Below are 15,401 nucleotides of genomic sequence, written 5' to 3' on the forward strand. Positions count from 1 at the left end.
AGGATACTTCAAAGTTTACTTGAAGTCCCAGAGTATCCCATGGCTTTAGGGCCCTTGGATAGTTGAATCAGGCTTGATTCTGGCCAGTCTGCAGTTCAGAAAAGGATATTGCCACTATTGCCATGTACTTATGCCCATCAGTGCAGGAAAAACATGGAAAAGATTGTCCCTATTTGGCTGCCATTGCTCTGAGAAGTCTTGGCCATTGCAGGTTATCCATTTTGAATTAACACAGGTCCCTATACAACAAGGCAGGAGGGGAGAAATAAGCTCTCTCCTTCTTCCTGGTCTTGCAAAGGCATTCGACACAGTGCTCTCTGGACCATCCTCCAAAAACCTGGATGCCCTGACAAATTGATGAACATCCTGTGGCTTCTCCACGTTGACATGATGGCAACAGTCTTGGACAGCAATGGCTCCCAAAGTGATCCATTTAAGGTGGAATCAGGTATCAAACAGGGATGTGTTATTGCCCCAACCTTATTTTCCATCTTCATCGCTAGGATACTTCACCTTGTTGATGGGAAGCTTCCCACCGGAGTGGAAATCATCTATCGGACAGATGGCAAGCTATTTAATCTCAGCAGACTGAAAGCCAAAACCTAGGTCACCACAACATCTATTATAGAACTCCAATATGCCAATGACAACGTAGTCTGTGCACATTCAGAAGAAGACCTAAAAGCCACTCTAAACACTTTTGCAGAAGCATATGAGAAGCTGGGCCTCTCACTGCACATCAAGAAAACCAAAGTGCTCTTCCAACAGGCACCAGCCAATCCCTCTGCAAGGCTAGAAATACAGATTAATGGTGTAACATTAGAAAATGTTGACCATTTCCACTACCTTGGCAGCCACCTCTCCACAAAAGTCAACATTGACACTGAAATACAACATCACCTGAGCTCAAGGTGCTCATTTACAAAGCCATTGTCCTACCAACCCTGCTATATGCCTGCAAAACGTGGACGGTCTACAGATGTTAACCTCAACTCCTGGAGTAATTTCATGAGTGTTGCCTCCGAAAAATCCTACAAATCTCTTGGGAAGACAGGTGGACAAATGTCAGCATGCTGGAAGAAGCAAAGACCACCAGCACTGAAGCAATGCTCCTACACCATCAACTCCACTGGACTGGCCACGTTATCCGAATGCCCAATCACTGTTTCCCAAAGCAGTTACTATACTCCCAATTCAAGAATGGAAAATAGAAAGTTGGTGGACAGGAAATGATGGGCTTAAAGCCAACCTTAAAAACTGTGGCATAGACACTGAGAACTGGGGAGCCCTGGCCCTTGAGCGCACCAACTGAAGGTCAGCTGTGACCAGCAGTGCTGCGGAGTTTGAAGAGGCACAAGTGGAGGGCTTAAGGGAGGAACATGCCAAGAGGAAGGCGCATCAAGAAAACCCTGACCCGAACTGCCTTCCACCAGGAAACCAATGTCCTCACTGTGGGAGAACATGCGGATCAAGAATAGGTCTCTTCAGCTACCTACAGACACATCCCCAAGACACCAGAATGGGAGGACCATCATCCTCAGCCTACGAGGGATTGCCTAAGTAAGTAAGTAAGTAAGTAAGTAAGTAAGTAAGTTGAGGTCAGAATAGGATGCTTCTGGCAGCCAGAATTTGCATAGATCTCTGTGGCTGGCTAACAGTGACAAGGAAAGTAAGGTAATTTGACAGCAGGGCCAATGCCTGTGACACCACCATGCCAGGATGTTTGTGGTTGCCTCTGGGGGAAGTCTGGAGCAATTCTGCTCTAAACTGGCCATGGATTTGCCAACCAGTGTAGATTCATCCTCCGTCAATATGTTATAAGAAATAAAGTTTCCTCTGAACCCAGACTGCCAATCCATAGATGCCTGCCCCCCCCCCCCCCCCAAAATCCAATAATTTTCTGCTGGGGAAATGCTGTCAAGGAATTTGCCTTTCTTTTAAGGGCCCTTTTACACATGCCTAAAAGACCAGAAGAAACCACGATAAAAGGGCTGTGTGGCTAAATGACGTTTGGGGAAAGTGAAGGCAGAATCAGGTTAACAGCTCAAAAGCATGTGTTTAAAAGATGTGTTTAAAATCGATTCTGCCCCAAAAATGTCCTGTATATCCCTGCAGTCATGGAAAACATGTGACTTTTTCCAGTCCCCCTGTGCAGACTGCTCCAGCACATGTGCATGTTTTAAAAGCCCAAAATAGCTGATTGGGCTGTCAAAAATGGAGCCAGGTGACTAAATGGAAGCAGAATCATAGAATCATAGAATCATAGAATAGTAGAGTTGGAAGAGACCTCATGGGCCATCCAGTCCAACCCCCTGCCAAGAAGCAGGAAATCACATTCAAAGCACCCCCTACAGATGGCCATCCAGCCTCTGCTTAAAAGCCTCCAAAGAAGGAGCCTCCACCACAGTCCGGGGCAGAGAGTTCCACTGCCGAACAGAGTTGGAAAGCAATTATATCAGAACTCTCTGCAACCATTCCTTTGTTCTAATGTTTGTAATATTAAATGGAGCTTGAATTTATAATTGGGTGAAGAGAGAAAAGAAGAAATCTGCCTGTGTGTACACTGGGATCTTCATATGAACACATATATGAGGGAGAATTTTTTTAAAAAAACCTTCCACCAGATATCCCTCATCCATTTTGCAGATTTGTAAAATCCATTTCAAAGGAAGGCGTGAGGATGGCAAAGAACTATTTCCGGGAACTGACAGGCCTGAGTGTGGACTTGCTGTCAGGTCCTGGGATTTTTAAACTTACCTTTTAACCTACATTTTGATGCCCCAAGTATTATTAGGTCATTCAAATGCTTTCAGTGAAGAAGCTCAATATCATGTCCCACCAGCACATGAGGAAAAGCTACATGCAGTTGTGGCACCATCGGTCTGCATGGTTGGGGAAATGTCAGCAACTATAAAAGTTTTACAATTTAGGTTTATTATGGATTATACTCTGAAACAAAGAACTGCCCCAAACTACAACTGGCCAACACTTCCCCTGCCAGATACTCCTGGAGACACTGTATCAGAGCTCAGAGGTGCAGCAAACTGCCATCACCTTTTCTATCCAGAATATTCCCTGAGAGACCTCTTGAACTGTTTTGAAAAAGAGAAAAGCTTTATCACTCAGGGCAAAAAAAGCATCCTAGGATGCTTTTGCCCTAGTTCACTCATGGAGCCCCATATTGCCCATCAAACAACATAAGCTGACTTCTGGTGGGGCTCCCTGAGTGAACTGGGATGGCAGCATAGTGGGGTGCTGCTGCCATAATCACAGAAGACTCCCCATGTTTGGTAAGGAATGATGGGACTTTGGTGGACCCAAGCTGCACAGTAACACTTCCCCACATGGGATGGGGGAACATCAACTGCTGACCGAGGTGCCGACATTGCTCCACCGCCACCCCGGTTCACCACGGAAGTTGGCAAATCACAACACTGGACCTATCTGTGTGATGAGGTTGTTGGTCTGACTGTCCACAGTTTACATTTTGTCATGGGACACTGCTCTAGGTTTGCTTCCTTAGAACAAAGAGGTACACCCAGGAAAGAAATTCAGGTGAAAAAGTGATATTGTAGGCACAATTACAAATTGAGAATTCTTACGCTCAACTAAACCTTTGGAACAGAAGATCCTGAAGTGCACCCTCTACATTTCATCCAGCTGTTATGAGTTTCAAAATGGTGCCTTTGATAGCTCGAAGCAGGTACATCTCCACTATGTCAACAGTAGTGCTAACACCATATTGCATTCTTATCCACAGCAGTAGGCTTTTCGACTACATTTTTAATGGCTGAAAAGCTAACTCAGTTGCTTCAAATCAGATACTGCAATACATTATTTTATAACTTATTGCATGTTTTGATTATTAATGAGCTATTTGTTTATTGTAAATAAAATCCTTGTTTTTTAAAACAATTATACCATCAAAGATAAACATTGTATGAAGCTCTCAAATATTTTTTTCAGATAATGTATTTATTTAAAAACTACATGGAGCTTACCACAGCTAGGTCATTCCATCTGGTTTGTGCTTTGATACTAAGATAGTAATGAGCTTGTTCACAAGCTAAGTCTGCATCCGCCGTTATCTGTTTGGGTCTCAGAAAGAAAGAATTATTATAATCACTAACTGTGGTCTGATTTTAATGGGATCATTAATATCCCACAAGGTTTGTTTGTTTGTTTCCTTGCTTTTTAATGTATTTTGTGCAGATAGCTTTAAAGACTCATCCCAAACATCTGCATACAAATGAATTCCTTATAAATACTATCATCCTCCTCCAGCTGCAAGTTAGGAATGATGTCTATAAAATTTCTGTTAATCCCTGTTATCATTTGCACATGCAGATTGGTCAAATTGCTTAATTGCAGCTGAAATATGAGGGGAAAATATTTATAAATCAAAGCAGTAACATAAAAGAAAAAAGTGCCTGTGAGATCTGAGGCTGCATAGGCAATTTATTACTAATTTTCTCTAGAAAGTTAGACTAGCATCTGATTTTTTTTTTACAGGAAACACAGGAGAGTTCAATCATGCATACAAGTTAAAGTCATTGGGAGCAAACCAGTAAACATTAAGCCCTCTTCGGGAAACTTTATCAACACACAATATAAAATGTGCAGTATGTCACTAAGGTAAGCTTGCAGGGGTCCAAATCAGCACCCATCCTTCCCCACACTGATTTTTTTTGTTAAACTCATCTGTCTCCATGGGCAAGGACTCAAAATAAGGGATTTCAATTGGTAACAATTTAGTTTTTTCTTCTTCTTTTTTTAACTCCAAAGATGGGGAGAACATTTACTGAGGGTAGGAGAAACAGTGAAGAGGGTGCTGTGAGTCCCATTCCCAATTGCTGTTGTACTATTCTTCAAAACCAAGTAACATGCACACTTTTAAAGGAAATTTGTAGGGCTTTGAAGGTCATAATCTACAATTTGAACACATATTCACACAGAGCAGCCTGTATTTGTATGGAAAATGTAGAATAATTTTATCCTAGTATATCCTGGTGTGAATTATTGCCACCTCATCAGATGGGGTGATTTTAGTGACCTAGGACACTTTCACCCTGTCTGGGGGATGGAGACAATGCCGTGTGACTTCTGGCATAGGCCACATCCTCAACTTGGATGAAAGCATTGTTTCCACCACAACACAGGAGGCTTCCCGTGTTGTGCTGGCTTCCCGCAATGGTGATACCAGAGGCGGTTCAACCGTAAGGTGATTTACGCGCCTGCTTAAGGTGCCATCGCCTACGGGGCGCCATTGAGGCACCTCTGCCCAGGCTGCGGCCGCAGAGGCAGGAAGGCCTCTTACCTGCCACCGGGACCTCTGGCGCCCCGCCCACTGCGAATGCGCAGTGGGCGGAGAGGGCACCCCGCCCATCTCACTGATCCTAGGAAGACCGAGATGGGCAGGGTGCCCTCTCCACACATCTCGGTCTTCCTAGGCTTGGCGCCTGCGGCCTTCCTGCTGCCAACGTGGCCTTCCCAGGGAAAGCCGTGTCAGTGGCAGGAAATCCGCAGGCGCCGAGCCTAGGAAGACCGAGATGGGCAGGGTGCCCTCTTGCAAAAAGGCCCAAAATATTGGACTCAAATATATATGATGCTGGAAAAAATGATAGAGTGAAAATCATGATGAAATCAAATTTTTATTCGCTGGGAATGCTGGGCAATTAACTAAAAAGAAAGCATGGAATATTACTACAATATATGATCACTGTTGCAAGAATAGCTATACCCAGAGATGGAAGGAAACAGTTATCCCAAAGCAAGAAGAATGGCTGACTAATATTTTTGAACTAGCAGAGATGAACAAAGTGATGATGCTGATCAAGAAGAAATCTTTGAGGAATTTCAAGAAAAATTGAGATTTATTGTTTTTTTCAACAATTATGGGGACAAATGTCAATTGCAGAATTTATGAATTAGAGAGGAACATTATTAAAGTAGATGTGTAATTATAAATTATTATATAAAGGGAGTAGAATAATAAGGTGCAAGATTCAACAGAAATGAGTGTGAGAATCATAGAATAGCTTCTGTAGTTTTCTCTTGCAGAAAATCAGAAACATTGGAGGTAAATTTCAGGCAAAAATGGGTATGATCAATAACAAAGATGGCAAGGACCTAACAGAAGCTGAAGAGATCAAGAAAAGGTGACGAGAATATACAGAAGATCTGTATAGGAAGGATAATAATATAGAGGATAGCTTTGACAGTGTGGTGAGTGAATTAGAACCAGACATCCTGAGGAGCGAGGTTGAATGGGCCTTAAGAAGCATTGCTAATAACAAGGCAGCAGGAGATGACGGGATCCCAGCTGAGTTGTTTAAAATCTTGAAAGATGATGCTGTCAAGGTGATGCATGCCATATGCCAGCAAATATGGAAAACACAATAATGGCCATCAGATTTGAAAAAATCAATTTATATCCCCATACCAAAAAAGGGAAATGCTAAAGAATCCTCAAACTTTCATACAGTGGCACTTATTTCCCATGCCAGTAAGGTTATGCTCAAGATCCTGCAAGGCAGACTCCAGCAATACATGGAGCAAGAGTTGCCAGATGTACAAGCTGGGTTCAGAAAAGGGAGAGGAACAAGAGACCAAATTGCCAATATCCGCTGGATAATGGAGGAAGCCAGGGAGTTTCAGAAAAACAGCTACTTCTGCTTTATTGACTATTCTAAAGCCTTCGACTGTGTGGATCATAATAAACTGTGGCATGTTCTTGGTGGTATGGGGATACCAAGTCACCTTGTCTGTCTCCTGAGAAATCTGTATAAAGACCAAGTAGCCACAGTAAGAACACATCACGGAACAACAGACTGGTTCAAGATTGGGAAAGGAGTACGGCAGGGCTGCATACTTTCACCCTCCCTATTCAACTTGTACGCAGAACACATCATGCGATGTGTGGGTCTTGACGAATCCAAGGCTGGAGTTAAAATTGCTGGAGGCAACATTAACAACCTTAGGTATGCAGATGATACCACTCTGATGGCTGAGGAGCCTTATCACCAAGGTGAAAGAAGAAAGTGCAAAAGCTGGGTTGCAGTTAAACATCAAGAAAACCAAGTTCATGGCAACCAGACTGATTGATATCTGGCAAATAGAGGGAGAAAACGTGGAGGCAGTGACAGACTTTATATTTCTAGGCGCAAAGATCACTGCAGACACGGACTGCAGCCAGGAAATCAGAGGATGTTTACTTCTTGGGAGGAGAGCAATGGCCAACCTCGAAAAAATAGTGAAAAGCAGAGACATCACACTGGCAACGAAGGTCCGCATAGTTAAAGCAATGGTATTCCCTGTAGCAATCTATGGATGCGAGAGCTGGACCATAAGGAAGGCTGAGCAAAGGAAGATAGACACTTTTGAACTTTGGTGCTGGAGGAAAATCCTGAGAGTGCCTTGGACTGCAAGAAGATCCAACCAGTTCATCCTCCAGGAAATAATGCCGGCTGCTCACTGGAAGGAAGGATATTAGAGGCAAAGATGAAGCATTTTGGCCACATCATGAGAAGACAAAGACGTTTGGAAAAGATCATGATGCTGGGGGAAAAGGAAGGAAAAAGGAAGAGAGGCCGACCAAGGGCAAGATGGATGGATGGTATCCTTGAAGTGACTGGCTTGACCTTGAAGGAACTGGGGGCAGTGACGGCCGACAGGGAGCTCTGGCGTGGACTGGTCCATGAGGTTATGAAGAGTCGGAGACGACTGAATGAATGAACACACACACAGTTGTGTTAAACATGTATATGTTAATGTAGGTCTGTGTTAAGATCCTGTGTTTGCATTTGGTTTGGTTTAGTTTATGCTGTTTAATTTTAGCAATATATCATGAAAAATCCTCTTTTCGTTCTATTTTAGCTCTTTAATTTTAAAAACAATTCTGAAGAAAAATTAGTCTAAAAAAAAAGAACTAATGTGACAATCTGAAGTGCTACCGTGGTTAGGCCAATACATTTTAATTCCTGATGCACAGCAAATGTGAAGGTGAGTATTGCATAATGTTGAAATCTAAAACTGAAGCCCTGGCAGTAAAAATACAATAGTGCTATGTATAATAACCAATTGTTTTTTAAAAATCTGGACGAGGTTGCAGCCTCTCCCTACCTAGTGGTGGCTCTGAATGCAAGCCATTAGTAAAGAGAAATTAACCCAGATATTTATCATAATGGGAGGCATCAATGTGGAAAAATGTTATTCTGAAATTGAGTAGGCTTGTTTTATGTCATCAAGCATATCCCCACATTTTCTAACACATTAGCTCTGAATAATTTCAGACGTATTGAAGAGTGAATTAGTGTCAAGTGTTCATCCGCTGTTCTTCATCACATTGTAAGAGCTGCTCAAGTACCTCAGTGGGAGGCAGGCAAGTTAATAACTTGCCCACCTTCCTATTAAGCGAAGTACACAAGGCTAATGTTATATGGCAGAGAGAACCAGATAGAAGAAGAGTAGATCCACTATACTTTCCAGTCACCTTATTGTCAAATTTGAAACAGCCTTGAATCTACCACAAAACATTGAGTCTTTCAAATGTTTTCAACTACAGCTCGTGGAATTCTTAACCATTGTTTGCACTCTTTGAGGCTGATAGGATTTGAAATCCACAACATTTTGAAAGTACCAAGTTTGGTATTTGTTTGCTCCATCTCTTTTTATGCAACTGGAGTAGACTCGTTTTAGGGAAAAATCAGTGCTATAGAATTTTATTTTATTTTTGTACAAAAACATAGCCGTGTTAGTCTGGACCAGTATGCAAAGGGATCTTGTCATATCTTTGAGACTACGGCTGGATCGACACTGCCATATAATGCAGTTTCAGAATGCATTTTATGGCAGTGTCGATCCAGCCCAACTTAAAGAAATTGGTAGCACGAGCTTCCATAGACTTAAGTCTGACAAAGAAGACTTCACTCAACAAATCCTACGTGACTTTCGTCTTCCTCTCTGTTAGTGCCACAATATTTTTTTTGCACAACTTTTTCTATGTAGGTTGCATTCCATGTTATTTGACAAATATAACAATAATGTAAATCTATCTTACTATATGAGACTGCTGTCCTTCTTACTTGTGAGATTGAGTTAGCCAAGGGCGCATCTCTTTCACTGCATGTGCTTGGAACAGTTGAAGGAATTCTGGATAGTTTAACGTAGAAGTGATATTAATTCCAAAGAGGCTAAGCAGACGTTCATATTCCTCATCTGTCATGTTGATCATTAAGCTATTCAGGAGACGTCGGAAATCAAGCATTGTCACAACGCCATCATTGTTCAGATCTATTTTACGGAAGGCAATGTATGGATCCTAACAAGGAACATTTGTTTTACTATCAGCACTTAATAATAATAATAATAATAGTAATAATAATAATAATAATAATAATAATAATAATAATAATAAACTTTATTTATACCCCGCCACCATCTCCCCACGGGGACTCAGGGCGGCTCACATGGGGCAAGGCCCGACTAGCACAATTTACAAAAACAACAGCATAAATACATTGAACAAAATACAAAAAAAAGCACAGTAAGACAATAAAACAAGAGTTAATACAGCAGTAATAATATCAATCAACCACCAAGTACAATTCAGTCGACTTCACTTAAACATTTTTGTTCTCATTAACAGACAGCTCACCAATTATAGCACTAGGCTAACTCTTTTGCCCAAAGTATGTCTAAAGTTTATTTGATACCACATGATCCACACATATGGAAAATATAAGACTTATCAATCACAAAAACCAGGTTTTACAACCATATTTTATAATCTTTTATGAAATAGATATTCTGACTGAGGTTGCATTCACTGACCCACAGCACAAATAATACCCTATATTAAGTTGGTAGAAAGTCAGGTTATATGGGTCTCTACTATCACAGTCTGAAGTAAAAGATATTGGAGTCTCACATTCCTTCAAAACTGTTCCTCTGAATACGGCTTGGACCTGCTTATGTAAACACTGTGGGCTCCTTCGCATTGATACACCTGTAGTAAACTGAAAATGTCTGCCTTGTTCTGCCTTGGCCATCAACTTCCTTGAAGTCCCAAAAACGGAGGGGTACCAAAATATCAAATTCACAGTAGCAGGACCTTGACAGGAATCCCATTGCTGCAAGCCAAGGTTTAGCATCTTCTAGTATGCATCACATATTTCTACTCTTCTTTGCTGATAAACCCTGGGACAATCTAAATGGCGGGACGTCTTATCTCTGACATGGGATTACTGCTATGGATTTCATAAGCTGGAACCCTCTTTTTCCTAGAAGGTGAAGGAAAGTTGTTAACTGGGACACCACTAGAAACCTCTGCTGAGAAAACTCTTAGTATGAATCCACAGCCCCTAGGATTTCTATCCATTTCTTTACAAGAACTGCAAATAAGGAAAATGAGTGAAAACACTGTTATCACAAAATGATCAATTATGATGCTGACGAAGAGTACTATTAAGATGACATTACCCCATATTCTTCTGCAAGCTTGTCACTATACTGGCTGAGGCATTCTTCAGCAGACATGAAGCGACACTTGTTGACATTGACTCGGCGATTCGGACCATGCCCACTCAACCTGGAACCTGAAATAATTATTGGGATAAAGCAACAAATGATCTAGCAAATGATTTCAATTATCCTGATATCTGCTGGAAAACAAACTCAGCCAAGAGTACAAAGTCCAACAAATTCCTCACTTGCCTTGCAGACAATTTTATGGTCCAGAAGGTAGAAGAGGCAACAAGGGGATTAGCAACTCTTGATCTAATCTTAACAAATGTGGAAGACCTGATCAATACAGTTGAAGTGGTTGGATCCTTAGGGGCAAGTGACCATGTGCTCCTGCAGTTTGCAATACAAAGGAATGCTGAAACTAAGACAAATCAAACACGCATTCTGGACTTTAAGAGAGCTGACTTCCAAAAAATGAAGGAATTACTGAGCGGCATTCCATGGACGCCAATATTAAAAAACAAGGGAGTTAAGGATGGATGGGAGTTTTTCAAAAGTGAAATACTCAAGGCGCAAATGCAAACAGTGCCAACAAAGAAGAAAAATAAGACAAGTTCAAAGAAGCCAGAATGGATGTCCAAAGAACTTCTAACTGAGCTAAAATTCAAAAGTGACATGCACAAGAAGTGGAAAAGGGGAGAAATCACCAAAGAAGAATTTAAACATATAGCCAACACCTGTAGGGAAAAGGTTTGCAAGGCTAAAGCACAAAATGAGCTCAGGCTTGCCAGGGACATAAAAAACAACAAAAAAGGCTTTTTTGCTTACGTTGGTAGAAAAAGGAAGAACAAGGAGGCAATAGGGCCACTGCAAGGAGAAGATGGGGTGATGGCGACAGGGGATAGGGAAAAGGCAGAATTGCTTAACGCCTTCTTTGCCTCGGTCTTCTCACAAAAAGAAAGCCATCTTCAACCTCAGCAACATGGAATGGATGAAGGATTGGGGGAAATCCAACCCCAAATAGGGAAACAAGTTGTCCAGGAACACCTGGCTACTCTAAACGAATTCAAGTCCCCAGGGCCAGATCAGCTACATCCAAGAGTATCAAAGGAACTAGCGGAAGTTATTTCAGAACCACTGGTAATTATCTTCGAGAGTTCTTGGAGAACGGGAGAAGTCCCAGCAGATTGGAGGAGGGCGAATGTGGTCCCTATGTTCAAGAAGGGAAAAAAGAACGACTCAAACAATTACCGTCCGGTCAGCCTCACATCGATACCAGGCAAGATTCTGGAAAAGATCATTAAGGAAGTGGTCTGCGAACACTAAGAAACAAATGCGGTCATTGCTAATAGTCAACACGGATTTACCAAAAACAAGTCATGCCAGACTAATCTGATCTCTTTTTTCGATAGAGTTACGAGTTGGGTCGATACAGGGAATGCTGTGGATGTAGAGTACCTGGATTTCAGTAAGGCCTTCGACAAAGTCCCCCACGGCCTTCTGGCAAACAAACTAGTAAAATGTGGGCTAGACAAAACTACAGTTAGGTGGATCTGTAATTGGCTAAGCGAACGAACCCAAAGGGTGCTCACCAATGCGTCGTCTTCATCATGGAAAGAAGTGACAAGTGGAGTGCCGCAGGGCTCCGTCCTGGGCCCGGTTCTGTTCAACATCTTTATTAATGACTTAGACGAAGGGTTAGAAGGCACGATCATCAAGTTTGCAGACGACACCAAACTGGGAGGGATAGCCAACACTCCAGAAGACAGGAGCAGAATTCAAAATGATCTTGACAGATTAGAGAGATGGGCCAAAACTAACAAAATAAAGTTCAACAGGGACAAATGCAAGATACTTCACTTCGGCAGAAAAAATGGAAATCAAAGATACAGAATGGGGGACGCCTGGCTTGACAGCAGTGTGTGCAAAAAAGACCTTGGAGTCCTCGTGGACAACAAGTTAAACATGAGCCAACAATGTGATGCAGCAGCTAAAAAAGCCAATGGGATTCTGGCCTGCATCAATAGGGGTATTGCGTCTAGATCCAGGGAAGTCATGCTCCCCCTCTATTCTGCCTTGGTCAGACCACACCTGGAATACTGCGTCCAATTCTGGGCACCACAGTTGAAGGGAGATGTTGACAAGCTGGAAAGCGTCCAGAGGAGGGCGACTAAAATGATTAAGGGTCTGGAGAACAAGCCCTATGAGGAGCGGCTTAAAGAGCTGGGCATGTTTAGCCTGCAGAAGAGAAGGCTGAGAGGAGACATGATAGCCATGTACAAATATGTGAGGGGAAGTCATAGGGAGGAGGGAGCAAGCTTGTTTTCTGCTGCCCTGCAGACTAGGACACGGAACAATGGCTTCAAACTACAGGAAAGGAGATTCCACCTGAACATCAGGAAGAACTTCCTCACTGTGAGAGCTGTTCGACAGTGGAACTCTCTCCCTCGGGCTGTGGTGGGGGCTCCTTCTTTGGAGGCTTTTAAGCAGAGGCTGGATGGCCATCTGTCGGGGGTGCTTTGAATGCGATTTCCTGCTTCTTAGCAGGGGGTTGGACTGGATGGCCCATGAGGTCTCTTCCAACTCTACTATTCTATGATTCTATGATTCTAGTTTTGCTTCAAGTAAATTAGTTGCTATTAAGTGGCCAGATTGTTAGACAGCACCCAGAAGACCCAGCTATGAACATCACTGGATGAACCTGGGCCTTCACTTTTGAGATTCCTTGTGGGTCAGTTTTGTGGGTAAGTTTGGAATGGGGAGAATACTACATACTGTTATGAGGTCCATGAAGAAAGTGTGAAATATGTAAAGTATAAATATATTGATCAAGTGATTAATCATGTATTGATTTAATAAAAATACTGTTGTCAACCACAGAACGGGTGTTGGATAAAGCAGAATCATGAAGTGTTAGACAATAAAATTGTTCATTGCTAACTTATACAGTTCCAGCACAAATGAAGAGAGAAAGAGAGTTTTATAGGAACTGCCTAGACTACTTAAATTCTTAACATAGTTACTATATATACTCGAGTAAAAGCCTAGTTTTTCAGCCCTTTTTTTAAGACTGAAAAGCCCCCCTCGGCTTATACTGAGGTGAGGGTCCTGGTTGGCTTATATTTGGGTCAGTTTATATTCGAGAATATATGGTACATTTGTTATTTTTCTCTATTATTATTGGTATTAATATATTTATTATTTTTCTCTATTATTGTTGCTACTATTACATTTATTTTACTCTATTTTATTATTATTAATACATTTATTATTTCATTCTGATCTTATTATTATTACATTTATTTTACTCTATTATTACATGCATTATTTTCCTGTATTATTTATTATTATTATTACATGTATTATTTTGCTCTGTTATTATTAAAAGGATACATAAGCACATTTGCATTGAAGAAGATGAGAATAATGATTTAATCAGAGTTGGACAGTCTTATCTTAGAGCTTGATGTAAATATTCAAAAACATTTAACCTACTGATGCCTCAATTAATGTAATTTTATTGGTATCTATTTTTATTTCTGAAATTTACTACTCTCGGCTTATACTTGAGTCAATGTTTTCCCAGGTTTATATTCAGGTCGGCTTATACTCTTATATTTACTTATATTGATCTGGTCATGTAAGTGTGATTTATTGTTATAATTGTATTATTGTACTTTGTTTAATAATGTGTATTATGTTGTTGCTTTTATGACTGTAAACCGCCCTGAGTCCCATCCGGGAGATAGGGCGGTATATAAATAAAGTTTTATATTATATATTATTATAACTATTTGGCAAAAATTGCTAAAATTCTTTATGCATTCCTTTTTTGGGGCCATGTAGCAATACAGAGCTAGAGATGAATTTGTTAAGACACCTATATGATTATCCAAATGGTATTATCACCATGTTTTGTCACTCTGATTATTTTATTTGAAAGTTTTGCTAATGTACCATATTTACTTGAGTATACTGCACCTTCAATTATAATGCACACCTCAATTTTGAAGGTGTGCATTTGAAAAAAAAATGTTGTTGAATGTAATGCTTCCCCTTGTCTGTTGGTCATTCTGCTGCCTGCTTTAGAATGGCTGATGGACAAGGAGAAGCTATGTCACTCCACCAGGCTGAGTCTGGCAAACGCGCCAGCCTTGTTGTGGTGGACAAGTGGTGGCTTCCCAATAAAGGCCTCATTCACAAAGCTTTCAAATTTTGAAGGCCTTGTAAATGAGGCCAGTTGTGAAGCCATGCTCCTCTGTCAGGACAAGGCTGGTGAACTCGCACAGTGAGTTTATGTGCATGATTATAACATGCACATAAACCAACTCTTGGCTATGTAATTTTGCCAAAAAAAGTGAGAAGTGGATTGAAGCAGATATAGTATATATTAAAATCCATGGAGTCTCAATGCTGTCTTCCATAATGAGAGTTGTCAGCACAAGAAAAGGGTGAAGCAGCCTACAAAGAAGACTCTATCATGCAACTACAGGATATCAGTTTACAAGGAAATAGCTGAGCCCTGCTTCTTACTCAGGAAATGGCTATTTTCACAGTACAGGGGTCTAATGTAATTTTAGGAGTCTAACATCTAGATAAGGGCCCCTGGTGGCACAGTGCGTTAAAGCACTGAGCTGCTGAACTTGCGGACCAAAAGGTGCCAGGTTCAAATCCCGGGAGTGGAATGAGCTTCCACTGTTAGCCCCAGCCTCTGCCAACCTAGCTGTTCGAAAACATGCCAATGTGAGTAGATCAATAGGTACCGCTCTGGCGGGAAGGTAACGGCGCTCCATGCAGTCATGCTGGCCACATGACCTTGGAGGTGTCTATGGACAACGCCGGCTCTTCGGCTTAGAAATGGAGATGAGCACCAACTCCCAGAGTCGGTCACAACTGGACTTAACATCAGGGGAAAACCTTTACCTTTACCTAACATC

At 41.5% G+C, this 15,401-nt stretch overlaps 1 protein-coding gene across 1 annotated transcript in view; it reads right to left on the reverse strand.

Annotated features, from left to right (window-relative positions):
* The window catches only part of efcab6 (EF-hand calcium binding domain 6), a 191,402-nt gene that overhangs the window by 64,435 nt on the left and 111,566 nt on the right, over nt 1–15,401 (reverse strand). Inside the window, exons 18-20 of the mRNA XM_062981881.1 lie at nt 10,480–10,595; nt 9,084–9,319; nt 4,002–4,098 (exon numbers count right to left, since the gene is read on the reverse strand). Coding sequence (XP_062837951.1) covers nt 4,002–4,098; nt 9,084–9,319; nt 10,480–10,595 — 449 coding nt within the window. The remainder of the gene's footprint in view (nt 1–4,001; nt 4,099–9,083; nt 9,320–10,479; nt 10,596–15,401) is intronic.

Source organism: Anolis carolinensis, chromosome 5, assembly GCF_035594765.1.
Source record: "Anolis carolinensis isolate JA03-04 chromosome 5, rAnoCar3.1.pri, whole genome shotgun sequence".
Taxonomy (NCBI): Eukaryota; Metazoa; Chordata; class Lepidosauria; order Squamata; family Dactyloidae; genus Anolis; species Anolis carolinensis.